The sequence below is a fragment of the Mus pahari genome, chromosome 10 (genome assembly GCF_900095145.1).
Source record: "Mus pahari chromosome 10, PAHARI_EIJ_v1.1, whole genome shotgun sequence".
In the NCBI taxonomy this organism is placed as follows: Eukaryota; Metazoa; Chordata; class Mammalia; order Rodentia; family Muridae; genus Mus; species Mus pahari.
The window spans coordinates 31,240,815-31,261,969 of NC_034599.1; the positions used below are offsets into that span (position 1 = coordinate 31,240,815).

Consider the following 21,155-nt stretch of genomic DNA (forward strand, 5'->3'; position numbering starts at 1 on the left):
AAACTGACAAGTTTGGCAAGTTAAGACATAAATATATCCCATCCTGGTAGACAAGCTAAGACATGAATATTAGACAAGGCAAGTCCCTTGACACAGTTGAATACCCCAACCAATAGGAGAAGGATAAATGTACAACTAAGACATGTTCCTAAGGAAATCCCCTATCCCTCAATCCTGACTGGTGAAATAACTTGGCACAGATGTTTGTGGATTGGAGACTTAAAAACCTTGTAGGATCTTAACTCGGGGTCATGGTTCAGTCTCTGAATCTGGACCATGCCCCTGGGTGACCAGTCCTGGGGTGTATACTCAATAAACTATCCCTATCTGACTGAGATCAGTGTTTGTGTGGTTTATGAGGCAATTCCTGGACCCCAACAATTCTCTCCTCTAATTAAACTGACAAAAGAAATTTGGGTTAAATTTTTCCACAAAATTCTCTAAATGCTATTCCTGGCCTACTTCCCCATGTTGCCTTTGAGAAGTGTAATACTGTTACTCTCTTCCCGAACTCTTGTGTAACTTTTCAGTGCCTGTGTTTATCTCAGTACTAAGAACAAAGTAACTAAAGATCTTCTCACCTGTTTGTGATACCGATTCTGTAAGTTTCGGATTCTTTTATGTTGGATACTCTTAACTGTGTAGTGATTCTCAGCCCTGTGTTCCCATTGGACACTTGCTCTGAATAATCACTGAGGGTGGGATGGAGCAGCAGCGGGGGTGGGGGGTGTCAAGCTTCCCATTAGACTAACAAACTCAAAAGGCAAATAACTCACTCTGGATTTAGTCAATATCAAATTCTACAGGATCTTTCCCCTGGAACTACCCAATTTTCCAAAAGATGTGTTTTGGTAAAGCCAGCTCACTAGTAATCAAGAAGCTGGGAAATGAAGAAAACTGGAAATCTACCAATTCAGTATTAAAATATATGCATTCCACCAGATGCTGGTATCCATTCCTAACCTTATACATAGTGCTCCAAGCACCAGACCCTGCACCTAATAACATACCTCTTTGTGGGGGGGGGGGAGTAGGGGGGAATCAGGTCATTAGCTAGATGCACAAAATGGGAACACCTAAGAGTTATTTGGGTCTGACCTAGGTGTGCTGAGAAGTCACTTTCCTATATAATTTTAAGCACTTGTTTTGTTTATAGCAACCCGCAAATTCTAATTAGCTACAGGCTACACCTGCCTGTATTGTCACTAATCCTCAAGCACAGACACTTTACCTTCTACATACTCCATCCATTTGCTCTCACTCTTTGCGTGTGTCACACTGTAGAGTTGAAGATCTTGAGGCTCGGTGGGTAAAGAAGTTGTTTAGCAAGCTCAAGGCTCTGGGCTTACCTCAAGACCAGAAAAAAATAGTAATGAATAAATGTAGTTTCAGAGCGCTAATAAATGTATATCCATCTTCCACATAAATGTGTTATTTATGAGTTTCTCCTTCAAGACTATTGCAAGCGTTGGCCTTTCATTTACCACTCAGATCAACTAGTGCGACAAGGTATCAGATCCCTTTCAACCGTCAAGGACTCCAGCGTCCTCTGAGTGCAAAACACTCTGACTTATACATAAATAAAATTTAGTTTTACAAACAGTTTTGGCAACAGAAATCAGTTAATAAATAAACGAATAAATAAATAAATAAATATTCTGATAAGGAAAAAATCTATTGTTTTCAAAGGGAAATGAGAAAGATGGGAACATGAACATGACAGGTATTAGTGAAAGAGGGGAGCTGCAAACTATCATGTGTGAAATGAAGCCAAGGGAGAAAGTCAGTATGGCACTCAGAATTCAGGCTTGAGTATCTTGAGTTTGTGACAGGTCTGATAACTGAGAGAACAGAGTCAGAATATAAATGGTAATTATATACTATAGATGTTGAGTTTTAGATGTTGCATGATATCCAGAGAACAATGTTCAACAAGTACTGATGTATGCATCCAAATTAAGGAGAAAGGTCTGTGGGCCAGAGCAGTAGAATTTTGAAATTTTCCATTTGGAGGTGGTGATTAACATGGAAGACTTCTCGGGGAACATGAGGAAATAATTATCAGGAAGATACAATGGAGACATATCTTCATGAAAAGGGGTAGAGATGCAAATATAGTTAGTGCTACATATTTAGAGAGCAAGTAAGTTGTATATCGATGTGGCTGGGATAAAGGTGGAGACAAGGAAAGAGTAGAAAGTTAAGACTGAGAAAGAATATGCAAGAATAGACTGAGAAAATCTTGATGTTCCCCCTTCACTATAGCAATAAACAGATGAAATAATATGTTCTCTGGTTTCAGTACTTCCCTACAACCTTTGGGAAGCCTTATAATGTCTACACAGTCAAGACTTTCGATGGGTTCTCAACATAACATAAATGGTCACACTAGGGTTGAGCCTGTCTACTGTGACTATCATGAATTTTATATTACCCAGCTTTGCATTAAGTTTGTGCAAAAGGATTGACAAGAGGCTAAATAACTCAGATTGTCCATTCAAAATTCTGTGAGAAGAGTGACTAATGTGTATCAAGGCCAGAAACCAAAATACAGAGAAACATGCTATGCCAAAGAGGGTTATGATTAGATAAAAGCCAAAAATAAGCAAAAGTTATGAGTAAGAAGTAATAAGCAATAAGTCCAAGTAATTAAAGTAAAGTAAGCATAAGTCACTAAATAAACGGAACATAGAAGGTAGGTGTGGTAGCACACGCATAATCCCAGAACCTGGGAAGCAAAAGCAGAAGGGTCACAAGTTCAAGACCATTATGGGCAAAGTTATATAATGGAGATCCAGCTCAGAAATAGAGGACTTGGCTAGCAGAAGCAAGATCCTGGATGTGCTCCCCAGCACAACACACACACACACACACACACACACACACACACACACACACACGAGTAGAGGGAGAAAGAGACTAAATTCCTAGAGCTACTGTATATCCAGACTTACCTTTGAGGTCACAGGCTATGTTGCAGTCTCCATGAAGCCTGGCCAATGGAATACATGACCACACATAATTTATTCCGGATAAGTTCCAAGAGGCATGATATATCTCACCTGTGTATACTTTTCTGTTATCATCCCTGTACTTCTTGGCTTGCTTACTTTGGGCCTCCAACAGTCTCAGCCCCTCAGTCTAAATGGCCTTTTAACTCAGTTCTCTAGAGCTGACTTATCATATTCCTATGAGAGTTCCATTAGGCTCATACCATTTTGAAGCAGCCCACAAAAATTATAAGGACATGAATGGCTGATTTTTTTTTTCACCAATTTAGGGTCTTTAGAAACTAGAACATCAGCTTCTCTGTATGAAAATGGACCAGTGATAGGAGTCAGGAACTAGAATACCTCTGGATGCCTAAGCCATTCAAATTTTATCACCACGTGTCTTCCCCTTCACATAATATGCCTAAAGGCTCAGAGGTCTGATTTCAAAGCACCAAATTGCTGGGTACAGGGAGAAACTGTCCAAAGTGGGGTCTAGGGAAAAACCAGTCTGAGGGACATTGAAATTGGTGCTATGAAGTCAACCTCAAGAGGCATCAGGAAAGGGAGAAGCAAAGGAATGTCCTAGAAGATTCTGATCACTGCCAAGGAGGGGTGCTGACAACTTGACACTCGTAGATGGTACCAACAACACCTTTCTTAGACGAATTTCCAGTTTCTATCAATAAAAAGAGCCTATTTCCCATGAAGGAAAGGAGCTATTGATATGTTTCTTCACATATTTCTCTAAAGGAGCCCAGTCTGAAGCTCAAAAATCCTAATTCAGACTTCCAGCTCAAGCAAGGTAGGACAGATTAAGCCTAAATGACCATTCAGCTCTCTATAGCTCATTACTTCTGTATAGTTGAAACAAAGACAAATGATAAGATGTAACATGCCTCCTTGGTTTAACTTAGAAATGGTGTGACCCCAGAATGACCATCTAGTTCTCAATAGATTCTCTTCTATGAAGCAGAGGAAGATACAGAAAAGCCAAGTCATTCATTCCTTCACTCAGGAAATGTACTATGTACCTATTATGTAGCAAGCATGCTGCCAGGTACTAGGACTACAATGGTGAAAGAGACAGAAAAGGTCCCTACTTTTTAAGGGCTTAAAGTTCAATGGGGGAAAGAATCTTAATTATAACAGAAATAGATACACTTAAGTTTAGGTCCAACATTCAGTGGCACATGGTACAAAAAGTGGGATAAGGAAGAGCCTGAGGTGGTGGCTAGCGGATCTCTGTCACCCTGAGTTGTAGCTTTATGGCAGACAGAGGTCTCACCTCATCTACTCAGCTTGGCTACCTCCTGTCCCTATATCATCTATTCTGTGTAAACTCTAGCTACCATTTGAGCTGCCTGTCTGATTCCCATAAACCATGCCCTCACAAATACATATGAAATGACTTTTCTCAAAAATATGCGGTGTTATAGAAAACTTGAAAAGAAAACGTGGGGCAGGTAGAGTTTAGAAGCTGGAAATCATTATTATCCCTAAGCTGAAGTAGGAAGGGAGAAAAAATATTACTATGGTCTCGCCAAAGTTGGGGGCATGGGAGAAAGGACATAGTGTAAAGACTCAGCCGGTGCCAACTGCAGCACCTTCTGCCCTCCAGGCTTAGGACTAACCTCAGTTTGAAGGCAAACCCACTAGGTACTCAGCCAATCTCAGCAGAGATCAGTCTTCCAGAGTGCCAACCACAGCCACAAAACACTTGGTCAAACAGGAAGTACCCAGGTCACCACACTTCACTGCTGACCCTCTGGAAAGAAGTGCTATCTTTTAACTTTCACTAAAAGAACATGTGTGTTCTGGTAACACTGTTTTTGAAGCTACCCCCTAACACACTATTCTACACACAGAGGATACTCTTCACTAGTGGCATTGCCATGGGTTACGGGGCCAGCCTGCCTGAACAGGATGTAAGAGGAACAACCCATTGTGAGAACACATAGGTTGTTTCTCAAGTTCTAGAATTCCCAGATGCTCTGATTCAACACTGGGAGCACTTGCTCAATTTCTTCTTAGCTCTTGAGTGTGCCACATTAGAGATCTTTATTTACCTAAATCAAAATGAAAGAGTTAATCTTACTGGGGCTTTATCTGCTTGGATCTGCCAAAGGTAAGTCTTCTCTTTAAACAAACACTGGGTGGACATCAGAGGGGGGCTTCTTTTAATGTATTTCTGCCCCCTTGATGAAAGACAAGTGTAACTTACCCAAACCAACATGACTTAGAATCAAGAGTTGACTAAGCAAGAACAACTTTGAGAACTACTAGACTAACTAATTTCCCCTGATTACGGATGTTCTAGTTTAACATTTACCCTTTTACCCAAAGATTAAAGTTTCCTACTGTTGAGAAAAACTGAGTCCCATCACCAGTGCCAAAAAGAACCTAACCTCAATTTAGGCTGGAATTAGTCAGTAATCAAAGCTCTCTGAGCTAGGCACTGTGGCACCTGTGAGTCCTGCAGTCAAGAGACAGGAGTGGGAGAATGTCTGTAATTTGAAGGATCCAGGATTCCACAGCCAGACCTTGTTGCAGGGGAAGAAAACTATTTGCCTTCTCTTTCCCTATTTCTATTCTTCTTGCCTTTTACCCATCGAGGAGTTGAAGAAAGGGTTGGTGGCTGACTTCTGATGACATGAATGAGGGTCCTTTGATTTCTGATTCTGCCTTTGTCAGGTGGGGCCATTCATTTCTTCTCATGTGCTGTCCATGCTTAGGTGAGTGGATTCCACGTGTAATTCTTGTGTCTTTAGGTCTTAGCAACAGTCTCCAACTTATTTAAACACTTCTGTCTTAAACCTGGTCTTATGGAGTAGTTAGATGAACTCTCCCAACATCTAAACTGTCTTTAAGTATCTCATCTAGACCTGCCAGGAGTCGCAGCAGTCCCGCTTGTTGGGCTCCACAAGAAATCAGTTTTAGTCCCATTCTGTCTTCACCATTCTTGTATTTCTCTTCCTCCAAGGAGCCCCACCAGGTCAGCCTGAGGAGCTTCTTGACTCTGTAGACCAACAAGCCTCGGTTCAGCAACTTTCAAGTGGGTATCTCTCACTCGCAAATCCTTCAGATGCCGAGGCTTTGCATGAAACTCCTTTAGGTGAGAAGACTCTGAGTGGTCATAGTTCCAGTGAACACGAATCAAGTGAGCATGCTGTAGCTGACCATTCTGCAGGTGGGCACTCTTCAGGAGAACAGTCTTCAGAACACATTTCAGGTGACCACATGTCAGGAGAGCACTTGTCAGAACACACTTCAGGGGAGCACACTTCCACCGAGCACACTTCAGGTGAACAACCTGCAACTGAACAGTCCTCAAGTGACCAGCCCTCCGAAGTATCTTCAGGTGAACAAGTTTCAGGTGACGAGGCAGGTGAACAGATGTCTGGTGAGACCAATGACAAAGAAAATGATGTTATGAGTACACCACTTCCAAGCACATCTGCAGGTAAGCCACAATGGAAAGGATATTAGTCTTTGACTAGTGGTTGAGGTCAACCTGGGCTACATAGTTCAACACGAGCCTAGACGATGCCCTGTCTCAATAGGAGAAAGGAATGAGAGGGAGAGAAAAGCAGGAAAGGGGGGAACAAACTCAATTTTGGGGAAACACATAAAAGAATCATTAATGTCAAAAATAGCTCTGTCAAAGACTCTGTTTCAACCAGGTGATGGTGGCTCACATCTTTAAACCCAGCACTTGGGAAGCAGAGACGTGCAGATCTGAGTTCAAGCCCAGCCTGGTATACAGAGCCAGTTTCAGGACATCCAGGGATAGACAGAGAAATGTTATCATGAAAGGAAGGAAGGAAGGAAGGAAGGAAGGAAGGAAGGAAGGAAGGAAGGAAGGAAGGAAGGAAGGAAGGAAGGAGAGAGAGAAAGAGAGAGAGAGGGAGAAAGCAAGAAAGAAAGAAAGAAAGAAAGAAAGAAAGAAAGAAAGAAAGAAAGAAAGAAAGATATAGATAGATAGATAGATAGATAGATAGATAGATAGATAGATAGATAGAGATATGGCTCACCAGTTAAGAGTGCTGACTGCTCTTCCAGAGGTCATGAGTTCTAATCCCAGCAACTACATGGTATCTCACAACCATCTGTAATGAGATCTAATGTCTTCTGGTGTGTCTGAAGATAGCTACAGTGTACTTATATATACTAAATAAATCTTGAAAGAAAGAAAGAAAGAAAGAAAGAAAGAAAGAAAGAAAGAAAGAAAGAAAGAAAGAAAGAAGAAAGAAAGAAAAGGTTTCTTCACAGTATCATAAGAAAGCATTTTTCAGGTTTCATTCAGCCCTAAATGTAGCACAACATAGAGAACCCTCTTTTAAGAAAAGAATGCTACTACTCTGCTCTCCAACTCCACTGTTCATAGGAAATTAGGATCAGCAAGATTGCTAAGTGGCTGGCAACTGAGCCAAGCTTGAGAACCTGAATTCAATACCAGGGTCCACATCATAGAACTGACTCCCTCAAATTGTCCTCTGACCTCTCTACATGCTCCCATTCACAGTAAGGAAATAATGAAAATCAAGTTGGATGTCTCAAATTACTATCAGATATAAATATTTCATTTCACCCAATTTTGTTAATTATCCAACATTTTCAGATGAGTAAAGTCAGGTAAAACTATTATCGCCAATGTCAGTCACATTTTTAGAAAATAGTAAATCGAAATTAGGTCTGCCCAAAGTTATGCTTCTAAGGGATTAACACTAGAGATCATATAAGGATGCAGAAGCATTTCAGAATTTTGTCACTCATCTTCAAGATAAGTCTGAAATGGAAACTGCCTGATGGTTCATGTCTGTTACTTCAGGGAAGCTGAGGCAGCAGGATTGGTATGACTTTAAGGTTAGACTGGGCTAAATACTCAAACCTTATTTCAAACTGAAACACACACACACACACACACACACACACACACACACACATACACACATAGAGAAAGGGAGGGGGAGGGATGGAGAGAAGGAGAAAGACCAAAGGAAGGAGGAAAGGGAAGGAAGAAAGATGAACTCTAAACAGGGCTGGCAGCACTCTAGCCTTCCAGTGTTGCTTATTTAGTTAAATTGACCCCGAGTGTGTGTTTCTTGGGTCATGAGAGAGTATGACAGGCGTTCAGTTACATAAGTTTTCTGCTATGGAGTAAACCATGACAGAACATTTACTTATAATTTCAAGAAGCCAATGGAATACAGACTAGGGTAAAAGTTACTCAGATAAATTTGGTATTCATCAGCAATAGAGGTTACAAATGATAGAGAAGATATTCCCTGACTCAGAAAAGAGAACATGGTAGTCCAGACTTATAATCCCATCACTGGACAATAAGCAAGACCATGTCTTTAATAACAAAAAGGTAAAGGAGAGTTGGGTGGGGGGGAGGAAGGACTAGGTTTGTAGCTCAGAACGCGTGCCTACCATGCCTAAGGTCCTAGATGTTCAATCCCTAGTACTGCCAAAAAGAACTAAGAAATGTGTTGTAAGTGGTCTCATTTTTTACAACCCCCATTCCCCATATGTGTAACTCGACTAAGTAGTCTGCAGGGAAATGTCATCACACTTTCTTCACATTTCAGGCATAACAATAAATTGCCACGCATGTGCTTATATGAATGATGATGCAAAATGTCTCCGTGGAGAAGGAATATGCACCACTCAAAACTCCCAGCAGTGCATGTTAAAGAAGATCTTTGAAGGTAGTAGGAATGTCCTGGGATAAATTCACCAGAGAGCACATCAATCACCTCTTAAATAAAAATGGGGAATGGGGACAGTAAGAATCAATGAACTTGGGGGTTCAGAAAACTGCATTTCTTCAAGGTCTGAGCTCTTAAGTTGTTCCTTAAGCTACTCATACACTGACTCAGAACTGTCTAGTGTGTTCATGATTCAATCGTCCAAGGACATAGCACAATGTATAACAAATGGTAGGCATTTAGTAGACACTGAATAAACTAATCAGCAACTGTCTACAAACCTATGTGCACAGGGTAACAAATCTGAGTGCATATTCTCAGATCTCTCAACCCTATGCTTAGTATTCCATCTCCAAAACAAGGGCTTTTGGCTACTTCCATTCCATGATCCATACTGCCCAACTCTGCTTTGTCCAACCCCTAGATAAAAATATTTTCCCTATAGTTCTACAATTGTACATTTAACCACTACTGAATAAGCATAAACAATACATACAACGAGCCTTACGGAAAGGGGCATCAAAAACACAGTGTACAGAAAGACTGTAGTCTAACATAAATATTACAGAGAAAACTGGTGAGGTGATATGTCTCTTCTCAGTACTTGGGAGGCTGAAGTAGGAGACTTAACCTGGGCAATATAGCAAGACGATGTCTAAAGAGAAGAAAAAGGAGGCAAAGCACATGAGTGCTGGAAGTTCACAGTTAAAGGAAAGCAGGTAAGTCTGGAGAGGAAAGGGTATACAGATAGAACATGTAAATGCCAAGAGTACAGAGTTTGAGCTAGACAACTACTGATGCTCAGGACTGGCTAAGATGGCTCAATGTGTAAAGGTACCTACTACCAATCCTACTGACCTGAGTTAGTGTGCAGCAACCCACACAGCAGGAGAGGACCAACTCTTACAAGTTGTCTTCTAACCTTCATACGTACACACACAAAACATTTCTAAAAAATACTAAAAACATTAAAATACTAATGCTAAGCTTGCACCAGTGGAATTCCAGAAATAAAGACAACTATTGATTTAGTCATACAAAGATATCCCAAAAAACAAACAACGTCAAAATGAAAAATATAGAATGTAGACAGGCATCAGAGTGAAACTCTTTTGGGTTTGGCAAGTAGAGGAATGAAGAAAATAAATGTTGACTGGCCAAAGCAGTCACCCAAGATTCTCAATGGCAGAAAAAGTTAGGAAAGCAAGGAAATAAAGGGAGGTTGGTAGAGTTCCATTTAGGACAGAAACAAAATTAGTTGTTAGCATATCTGCATGAAGGTGATCACTTAAGTGGAAAGGGAATTTGACTTAGGTCAGTAAAGATAACTGAACTCAGAAATAGAAGACAGAAAAAGGGGAAATCTTGATAGAAGAGTATCAAGAAAGAGTAAATAGTATCAAGTTCATACAGAAAGGGAAAAAAACATGGAAAATAGCTAAGAAATTTGATTACTAGAATTTTTCTAGTGCATATTTGAGAAGGAAAAAAAAGTTTCAATTCCAAGTACCTGAGGCTCAGCTGTAAATGAGATGGAAGTTAAGGAGGAGAGTCAGCTCGCTAGAGACTTGTAGGGAAGGGTAATGGCAGAGCAGCATGGTCAAGTGAAAATGTTGAGCTTGGTGAAATTTCACCATTACAGAAGAAATGAAGACAGAAACAAGAGGGATGGGTAAAGAAAGAAAAAAAAAGGCTATAGAAAAATAGAGAGTAGTCCTGGTCGTCCCTGCATGGGAACATGGGGAACCGTGGACCATGGATAAAGGGTAAGGTTGGGAGAGGCTTTCTGCTACTGCCAGTCTGTCTCTTTCAGGTGGAAAACTCCAGTTCATGGTTCAAGGGTGTGAGAACATGTGCCCATCTATGAACCTCTTCTCTCATGGAACAAGAATGCAAATTATGTGCTGTCGGAATGAACCTCTCTGCAACAAGGTCTAGATGCCTATGCCCTACTTCTCGCTCTGACTTAGGCAGCTTCACCACTCTACTTGGCTCAATTTATATTCAACTTCAACAACTAATCACACCAGGCTCTGCCAGACCACCAGATAAGAAGCTCAAACCCTGTCTTTATTGATACCCCATTGCCTATGTCCTCTGCCTTACTTTGCTCCCATCCTTCCACAGATGTTCTTTTTTTTTTGCAATAAATTGCTATTAAAGAACATAGGCTTCACTCAGATTGTTTTCATCAGTCTGGTTTGCAAAGTTATTGTTTCTGTCCATGAACAAAGTGAATGTTGTGCACAACCATTTGTGAAAGTTAAAGGGGTCTCCTAAAGTGGGCATAATAGAGAGTACAAAGTGCAAATTAATCTTTCAGTGACATAAACAATATTGTCTCCCACACCCTTCTACTTTTAGTAGGTACATAACTTAGCCCTTTTGTTTTTTTAGCTCAGTCTCCCAGTCTACTATCAACATAAAAAATACTGTAAAAATATTTTTTAAATTCCAAATTTTCCTTTCCCAGCCCCAGCTCCTGGAATGACTGAGACTATTTATTGTTTAATGCCTAGGTCATAAACTTTGGCTATTCCCTGACTAGCTCTTGACTTATTTAACCATTTAATCTATTCCATGTCTACCACTTGGTTAGTTATCTCTCCTTCAGTCCCAGCCTGCTTTCTTTCTCCTCAGCATCTCCCTGAGTTGTTCTACCTGCTGGTTTACCTGTCTCATCCCCCATGATACTCTATTCTTTTATCTCTTACCATTTCCCAAAATATCTCTCTTCCTGACAGTGTCCGACCTTCTTCCTGCCTCAGCTCATGGGCCACCAGCTTCTTTATTGACAGGTGGTGCTTCTAAGAGATTCTCTCTACATTCCCACCTTTTTAGTTCAATGAAAGGCTCTTTCTCTGACATCAATAAATTATATACGGTATTAACAATTATAAAAACCATCAGGAAAAAATTACTTTTACAATGTCTAGTCCATTTGTATTTGACAACTTTGGAGAAAGTATTCTATTATCTATCTTATCTTGGTGAGTTAGAGTTCTGTACTTAAATCGTTTTCTAACATAACTTGTATAGATCTTAACACCTTTTTAAATCCTAAACAACTTAAGCTTAGTTGTGAGACTACCTAGTCTTCAAACCTCATCATAGATCTGAGAAGGAATAAATATTACTTAAGTGCAGACCAAGCAGATTCCAAAACTACTGAAATGATAGAAGTTGCTGGCTGCCTGGATCTATAAATTGTGTCTATACTGCTGAAGCAACTATCTTCAGCCTTCTGGCCCAGTATATGACAGACATTTTTCTGAAGCAGGAATTATGAAGGGCTTGCCTACGTTGTCATTGCAAAGTCCAGCAATTGACTTTCCTGCATCTTGTTTGTCCATTTTGAATAGTATTCTGTCTGCAATTGAGGCAAGAGCATTTTCTTGCCAAGTGACTAATTTACCACATTTGAAGCAAACGCCATAAGGCAGTTCTTTGATGCTCATCATCTTTATTGAAGTAGAACTGCCAGGAGCAGATCTGTCGCCTTGTCAAAAAACATCTTTTAATAATAAAACATCTTTAAATGTCATATTCTGCAGATATGAGGTTTTAAGACTACAGTATATCTACATTGTTTTTAATTATTTACTATCTATTCAATTTTGAAAAAACTCTGTAATAAACTAGTATCTAACATAACCATAAGTTTATCTGATTACTTATTTGCATTTCTTATTTATCCTAAATTGTTTGTAATAGCATATTTTAAATGGACTAGAATTTAACATTGCATTAAAAGAATTACATAGATCCCTTTCCCTTACCCAATACCAGATCAGGTTCCCCCCACCCCCCATACACTTTCCCTCCCAAGTCCCTCCCTCCCTCCCCACTTGTGATTGCTTTCTTCTCTCTCCCAAGTGGGTCTGAGGCGTCCTTACTTGGGCACTTCAGCTTGTTCAGCCTTTTGAATTCTGAGGACTGTATCCTATGTATTCTGTATGGTTTTTTTGTTTGTTTGGGGTTTTTATTGTTGTTGTTGTTTGTTTGCTAATATCCACTTATTAGTGAGTACATAACCATGCATGTCCTTTTGCATCTGAGTTACCTCACTCAGGATATTTTCTAGTTCCATCCATTTGCCTGCCAAAGTAAGGATGTCCTCGTTCTTAATAGCTGAGCAGAATTCTGTTGTGAAAATGAACCACATTTTCTGTATCCATTCTCCTGTCGTGGGACATCTAGGTTGTTTCCAGATTTTGGCTATCACAAATAAGGCCACTATGAATATAGTGGAACATGTGCCCTGAGGGCCTGCAGAAAGAATGTAAGCAGACAACCTCAGGAAATAGGAGGTTGGGGGGCCCCCTCCCCCCCCTCAGTACACCAGACCTGGGAGGTGAGAGACTCCCAGGACTTGCAGGGAGGGACCTTTGATGAAATGCCCGACAGTAGGGAAAGGGAACTTAGAGAGCCCATCTCCAGCAGGAAGACAGGCATCAAGTGAGGATGGGGTTGCCATCCCAGTCACAACTCTGACTCACAATTATTTCTGTCTGAAAGAATTACAGGGATGGAAATGAAGAGGAGCCTGAGGAAAAGAATGTCCAGTGACAGGCCCAAAGTGGGATCCAGCTCAAGGAGAGGTCCCAAGGCCTGACACTATTACTGAGGTTCTGGAGCACTCACAAAAAGGGATCTATCATGACTGCCCTCCAAAAGACCCAAGCAGCAGCTGAAAGAGTCAGATGCAGATATTTGCACCCAACCAATGGGTAGAAGCAGCTGAACCCTGTTGTTGAATTAGGGAAGGCTGAAAGAAGCTTAGGAGAAGGGCTATCCTATAGAAGAACCAGCAGTCTTAATAAATCTGGACCCCCGAAATCTTTCAAACACTGGACCACCAAACAGACAGCATACACCAGTTGATATGAGGCCCCCCAACACACATACATTAAAGGACTTCCAGGTCTAAGTTCATTCAGCGATGATGCACCTAACCCTCAAGAGACTGGAGACCACGGGGAGTTTAGAGGTCAGATGGGGTGGAGGGTGGTGGTGGCATCCATGTGGAGACTGGGGGTGGTGGGGAGGAGGTGTGAGATGTGGAGCAGTTAGAGGATGGGCGGGGAGGGGCCGGGAGTGGAATATGGAGTATAAAAAATGAACTACAAATAAAATTTTAAAAATTTTTAAAAAGATTACATAGATATAATAATACCTTAAACAGACTTGATACATATGTATGTTGTAACCAGCTATGACCTTAGTTTTTTATCAATATAGAAAGAGCTATACCAATGTAAGATTTTTGGTTTGCTAATACTTTTTGGTCTAAGAGGAGGTTCAATAATCTACCCTTTCTTTCTAGTATTTCTATATTATTTCCCCCTTTTCTTTTCATCCATTCCTCCCATTTTCTCCCTAGCATTAGATAGGAGAAAAGGATCAAGGAATAGGAAATCCCTGAGTCTAACCTTTCTATTTTGTTTCCTCCCTGATCCAAGACCATTACAATTTGTTACCACCCCTTAAATAACGATATTCATCATCCATTGAACTATCAAAACCATCCACCCCACCTCTTGGGAATTGAACATAGTTCTCATAAAATTGCTTCCTGTTGGTTTGGGGCATTTTTCTTTGGGGGGGGGGGGGCAGGGACAAGAAAATTGGGATATTGGTCAGTCTTAAAGCTAGCTGTAACAGTTGCTGTGCAGTCTGAGAAAGTTCAGGCTTAAGTAACATCCTGAATGGATCAGTCTGTAAGGCTGGACAAATTGAGGTCATTTGAAGTCAGCAGCTTTCTTTGAAGCTATTCTGGAAACAAGTTCTTATAAAACAGTTAAGGCAGTCTGAGGTAGGATCAGGCAGGATGATAGAACAATATGTGTCTTAGCATCTCAGAGGGTGAATCTTGTAAGGGCTTTCTTTTATTTTATTATTATTTTTTGTGAATATATAAGCTTTCAGAGGTAATACACATTTCTGCATTAACATATATATATGGAATGTGCCATGTGCACAATTCAGCTAAAGATGATTATTTGCTCCCTGAGCAGGCATCTGTCTTTTTTTATAAGTTAGTTTGGACTCCATAACCAAACTGTAATTTAAATGTCTATGCCAGTTGAAAGGATGGCATGATAAGCCTTGAGTATTTCTGAGCCAGCAAGACACTGGCTATGCTTAGCTTAAGATCTGGATTGGAGACATTTTAATATCTCAGTCTCAAATCCCTTTTCAGTGCAGGGGGAGTTAGTGTACACTTTACCTTTTTTTGTTCTTCTTGACTTTTCTTCTTTTCTACTGCTAAAGTCTACCACTTGTTAGTTACCTCTCCTAAGTCCTGGCCCACTTCTTCCTTCATCTCCACAGCATGAGATCCTCCACCTCCTAGTTTATGTCAGTCTCCCCGTCTCACCAGCTGGTTTACTTCTATCTCCCCACTTGTCCCTCATCTCGTCCCCTGTGGTTCTCTTCCTTTATCTCTGACTATTTCCCAGAATCCTCTTTCTTTCTGCCAATGTCTCACCTATATCCTGCCTCAGCTCATTGGCCATCAGTTTTTTATTGACAGGTGATGCATATAAGAGATTCTCTCTACAAAATACTCCTTTTCATTTAAGCAGTTCATAATACTTAAATCATTTTGAGAGGATCATCTACTCAGCTATAGAGGAACAGGTTCAACACCTTACAGTCCTTTACCTCAAGGTGTTTTCATGTGTACAGTTGTTCCTTATCTCAGGAAAGAGAAGTTAGGAAAGATGGAATCACCCTTATTATACAAATAAGGAAATAACATTATTTATTCTTTTATTTATTTATTTATTTATTTATTCCATGTAATCACAAATTGACTAAAGTAACAGAGCTAGTGAGAACCACAGCTGGATTCCAAAACCAAATATGCATGACCTTAAAGTGAGTCTTCACACCAACATCTGGATGTTTTTTTCAAGACCAAAAATCACTCCTCTCTTCCTAAACAAGCCCATCTCCTTTCAGCCATCACTTCCACATGTTTGAAGACTCAAGTGCAGCTGCAGGTCTTAATGTAAGTTGCAAAGCAACAGGTTTTAACTTCAATAAAATAATTTACCGGGGGCTGGAGAGATGGCTCAGCGGTTAAGAGCACTGATTGCTCTTCCAGAGGTCCTGAGTTCAATTCCCAGCAACTACATGGTGGTTCACAACCATCTGCAATGGGGATCTGATGCCCTCTTCTGGTGTGTCTAAAGACAGCAACAGTGTACTCACATACATTAAATAAATAAATCTTTTAAAAAAAATAATTTACCACTTTTTAAATCTTTGGTATCATGACGAAAATTATTTTGGATATCTTAACTCTGTTGTTCAGGCTAATCTAGAACTCACTATGTAGCTTCAGGTTGGTCTCAAATTTGTAACAATTCTCCTGGCTCAGCATCCCACATGCTGGGATCATAGCTATGAGCTACTATGCATAGCTTGGTATGCATAAGAACTCCAGCACATCATAAAATAGTGTCAGTTATAGAACATGTAAACACATATAGGCACATGTGCAACCTCACACAGACACACACACACACACACACACACACACACACACACACAAATACACATACTCATATAGCCATTTCAAAAGACGTGAATAACAGGTCCCATTGACAACAAATTTAGGCTGAAAAGAAATAAAATTCATTCTCAAATTTCTGAATGAAACTATTTTGAATATATAATCCTATCTTTAGATCAAATGGAATTAAAAGTTATGACCACAAACTAAAATGTCAAATTCTCAACTTGACATATGGTTTACAGACGAACAAGTTAACACTTGTTACCAGTGTTGATATAACCGGTTTCTTTGAAGAGAGGGGATAAAGATCTATTAGCTATAGGCACTGGGAAAATAAAAACTCAAATGTGTTATTAAAAGCTAAAAGTTACCAAACATTTTAGCATTTAAATAATAGCTAGAATTTGCCCACATTGGATGAAGAATAAACTTACAGTCCATAGCAAGATAAATAAAAAAACTGAAGACAATAGTCAAACTACTTAAAGAGAAAGAAAATAAAATGTAAATGCTGGCATTACTGGCTTTTGCTCCATCCTCTAAGCTGCAAACCATACTTGGGAGCAATAGCCCAGTTGTCAATACCTGTCCTCAAACTGCATGAACAGACCTTATTTGCAACCTTCTAACCCTTTGGGGGACTGCTGACAGACAAGTCTATTTCTCCTAACTTAAGAGTTCACTCAGGGGAGAACAAAACTGCTGGGATCTCAAGTTGGGAAAAATCATGGGAAGCAATGAACAAAGCTACAAAAGGGACAAGGTGACTACCTGGACATGAGGTCATGGCTAAAGGAATACAACAAAATATGTAAATTCCAGCTTGCCATGATAGAAAGAAATACTTGTAATTCTAATACTTGAGAGATAAGTCCATCAAGAATTCTAGGTCAACCTAGGTTACAAGTGCAGACTTCTTTGGAGCCTGATGAAGTGTCTGTCCCTCAAGCATGACTGAAAGAACACCAGGGGGGCTGGAGAGATGGCTCAGTGGTTAAGAGCACCGACTACTCTTCCAGAGGTCCTGAGTTCAATTCCCAGCAACCACATGGTGGCTCACAACTATCTGTAATGGGATCTGATGCACTCTTCTAGTGTGTGTCTGAAGACAGTTACAGTAAACTCATATACATAAAATAAATAAATATTAAAAAAAAAAAAAAAAAAGGAAAGACCACCAGGCCCCCGTGTGTGCTTTCACTCCCCCGACCTGAACATATAAAAGTATACATACACACTTGAACAGGTGAGCAAACCAAGCAGCTATACACACAGAGGAACAGAAAAGGAACGTGAAGGCAAGGATGAGAAGACACTAACCCTTCACACCAGTTTGATCCCAAGGCTCAAAACACGCCTTGCTGCTATGATGTGCACAAAGCAAGTTTAAGAGTAGTGTTTGTTTTTCAGGGAAAAACTATTTTTAAGGACGTATTTTGTTTTTATTATTTTGTAAAAATATGTATAGGTGTGTATGGATGTACAAGTGGCCAGAATCCAGAAGAGTGTGTTGGATCCCGTGGAGCGATTTATAGGTGAGCTGTGAGCTGCCCAGTGTAGGTGCTGGGGGTTTGCATGCTCTGAGAACAGCAAGAGTTCTGAACCACCGAGCCCTATCTCCAGGCCTCAAGTGCCAAGCTTTCAACAAAACAAGTGGAAGACATGCAAAGAAAGAAGAAAACGGTACTGAACAATCCCCAAAGAAACACTTTAAATGGAGGGTCTCCAGTGTGTTCAGAGAATAACAGGCTTCAATCAAAGATATGAGAGTAACCGGGAAGCCAATATGTAAACAAGCAGTGTCGGAGCTGGAGAATTTAACAGCAGATTTAAACCAAGAATCAGCAACTCTGATTTCGGTTCAATCATGCAGCACGTCAGATGTTCTAGCACTGACACCTACCACACTCCTACCACGGATTATCAGCAACTCCGAAGGCAGGTCACTTAAAATTGAATTTAAGGAATAAGAAGGAAGGGAAGCCTGACATAAGCAATTTAAATTGGATTTAAACAACACTATCTCACAAGTGACTAAGGGATGGACAGAGGCTAGTTGAATGAAATTCTTCCAAATTGGAAGACAGGCATGGATCTGAAAACACAGGGAATACAATGAACTCTCAGGATGGTTAAGGCTGAGACATACATACTGTCACAACACTATCAAAAACTAAAGATGGAAAAGGACTCTTGAAAGCATCAAAGCAATTCACTGAAGAGAAAGGATCCTAAATACGATTATCATTTAGCTGGGTGCAGTAGTACACGCCGGTAACCCTGTCATTGGGAAGCTGAGGCAGAAGAGTTGCAGGTTTAATGTGGGCCTGAACTATCAGTGACACCCAGGTTACCCTGAGCTACTTAATGCCACTGTCTCATAAAAAACAGTTAATTTCTCAGCAGAACCTTTGTAGGCCAAAAGGCAATGAGGTGATATATACATTAATGAAAGAAAAAAATGTCCAAACACTATCAACTGAAAATTCAGTGTCTGGTGAAACAGAATAGTCCCTTAGAAATGAAGGCAACATTAAGATTCACAGACGGCTAAAGGAACTGATTATAACTACTCCTGCTATGTAAGACATGCTTAAGATTGCTAAAGTGGAAACTTCTAGTTTCTTCAGAAAGTCAGTTATGTCAAAATGATGTTTTGCTGGGGCACACAGGTAAAATATCTTGCTAAAGCAGGCATGTGAAGGAATGTTTTCATGAAGCAGACACAGGTGAAAGGACACATGATGAAGGAGTATAAATATGATCCCACAGACAATGGGAGCAAGAGCATTGGTTTGGCTTGCTCCACCTAGCTACTCTTCACTAATGACACACATGTATTAGTTGGCCCTACATATTGTTGTTGAGCTCCACTTGTGGTAATGCTGCCATTGAAAGAAACTTACCAAAGAACTGCTCTAATTCTTGCTGCTTCCACGGCCTTGAACCAGTTGGCAAGCCTTGTGGTTTCCTCAGGATTGAACTATAGATTGGTGTCTGCCTGCCGAGAGGACTGGACTGTAGCTGCTGATTTCTGTTTGGTGTTTGCTATGGGACTGAACAGGGAGACAAAGAAGATCAAGCTCACCCCTAAAGGGCTAAACTATTGCTAAACAGGTCTACTTCCCCATATCTAATAACTTTTCTCTTCTTCTACCTCTAGAAGGTGGTGGGCAAGAGGAGAGGTTGAACCCTTATTATAAAAGGCTGCAAAAAAATTGTGCCTACAGATTGCCCTTGAACTTTAGATGAAAAGATGCTAGAGAGCAATAAAAAAAACCACAATACAAATATCTCTGAAAAGGCATAACTAAAAATCCCAGCTTAAGGATCTGGCTCAGTAATAAAGTATTTGCATGACTTGAATGTGGCCCTAGGTTGGATCCCCAGCAACAACAGGAACAACAAATGTAACAACAATCATGTAAAAGCCAAGGATGTGGAAGATTGTAGATGAGCTGTCACACCAAATAAAAGCAGGCACGGTACCATACATCTGTAATCCCAGCACTTAGGAGGTAGAGGCAGAAAGATGAGGAATTTAAAGCTATCCACTCAGCCGGGCAGTGGTGGCACATGCCTTTAATCCCAGCACTTGGGAGGCAGAGGCAGGCAGATTTCTGAGTTCAAGGCCAGCCTGGTCTACAGAATGAGTTCCAGGACAGCCAGGGCTCCACAGAGAAATACTGTCTCGAAAAACAAAAAACAAAAACAAAAACAAAAAAAAAAAAAACTATCCACTCATGGATAGCAAGTTAAAGGCCAGCCTAGACTACATGAAACCCTACTTCAAAAGAAAAAAAAAAAAAAAAACAGATTTACTGTAGTGTACGTACAACATTTAAAGATACAGGATACAGTTTTTGGTGTTAATAAAATTACATAGGAAAGACAACACAGCTGTAAATATAGTTGTCCTGTCAAAGTCAAGCTGGGCCAGACACACTATGTAATCGCAGTATTTGGGAGACAGAGGCAAGGAAGAAAAGAAACAGCCTGAGCTGGACAAAGAGTTCACAGTTCAAAGGCCAGTCTGATCTACACAGTGAGGTCCTGTTTCAAAAAACAGCTGTTACAAATTTTAAATAAATTGTTGTATTTTATAAGCGGAAAAAAATAAAAAACACAATTATCATATGACATAGCAATTCTACCTCAGGGTATATGCACAAAAAATTAAAAACAGACTTGAGCAGGTACTTATATATTCATGTTCACACCAGTATCATTTACATGGACAAAAGGTGGCAACAATCCAAATATACATGATCATATGAAAGAGTATACATACACAGACACACACACACATACATAATATGAAGTATTAGTCACCAAAAGGAATGAAACCTGATGTTATAACATAGATAAATCCTGAAACAGTTATGAAATAAGCCAAACACTAAGAGACAAATATACAATTCTACTTATATGAAGTACAAGAATATTGAAAATCATGGAGACCAAAGCAATACAGTTGAGTAGGTGCCAAGTAATGGCAGAAAGCAATCAGGACAGGCTCAGAGACAGTACTGAATACCATCAGATGAAGAAGACGATGACATAAAACAGTACAGCGCAGATGAGACTTGGGGTTCTAAGTGTGATGAAAAGTCATAAATGTTGGGACTGGGGCAGGGATCTCACTCACACTTTACAAGGACCATTCTGACAGCTTTTCTGGAAAAGAAACTACCAATGAATAAGTAATGTTTTTAACAAGATGGCTGACTTTAACCACAGTGGGACAAGTGGGGAACAGGAGACTGAAGAGAGTAGGTTCAAGTTTACTTTTGAAGATGGGAGAGTTAAGTGGGTGACAACAGCATACACCAACATGTAATAAACTTTAGCCATAAAATTTTAAATGTTCTCAGCTTCAGACTAATGTTGGAATTTATCTACAAAAAGGAATACAGTACCCCAAAC

At 40.1% G+C, this 21,155-nt stretch overlaps 1 protein-coding gene across 1 annotated transcript; it reads left to right on the plus strand.

Moving 5' to 3' along the window:
* Positions 1-4,977: 4,977 nt before the first annotated feature.
* Positions 4,978-10,862, plus strand: LOC110328518 (acrosomal protein SP-10). Its single transcript, XM_021207924.1, has 4 exons — positions 4,978-5,118; positions 5,974-6,453; positions 8,585-8,704; positions 10,518-10,862. Exons 1-4 carry the CDS (start codon positions 5,070-5,072, stop codon positions 10,640-10,642), a joined length of 774 nt encoding a protein of 257 aa, XP_021063583.1. The 5' UTR covers positions 4,978-5,069; the 3' UTR covers positions 10,643-10,862.
* The last annotated feature ends 10,293 nt before the right edge of the window (positions 10,863-21,155 follow it).

Coding starts and splice junctions, on each gene's coding strand:
- LOC110328518 (XM_021207924.1), top strand. CDS start 5,070: ATGAAAGAGTTAATCTTACTGGGGCTTTATCTGCTTGGATCTGCCAAA. Junction 5,119..5,973: donor TCTGCTTGGATCTGCCAAAG/GTAAGTCTTCTC, acceptor TCTTCCTCCAAG/GAGCCCCACCAGGTCAGCCT. Junction 6,454..8,584: donor ACTTCCAAGCACATCTGCAG/GTAAGCCACAAT, acceptor TTCACATTTCAG/GCATAACAATAAATTGCCAC.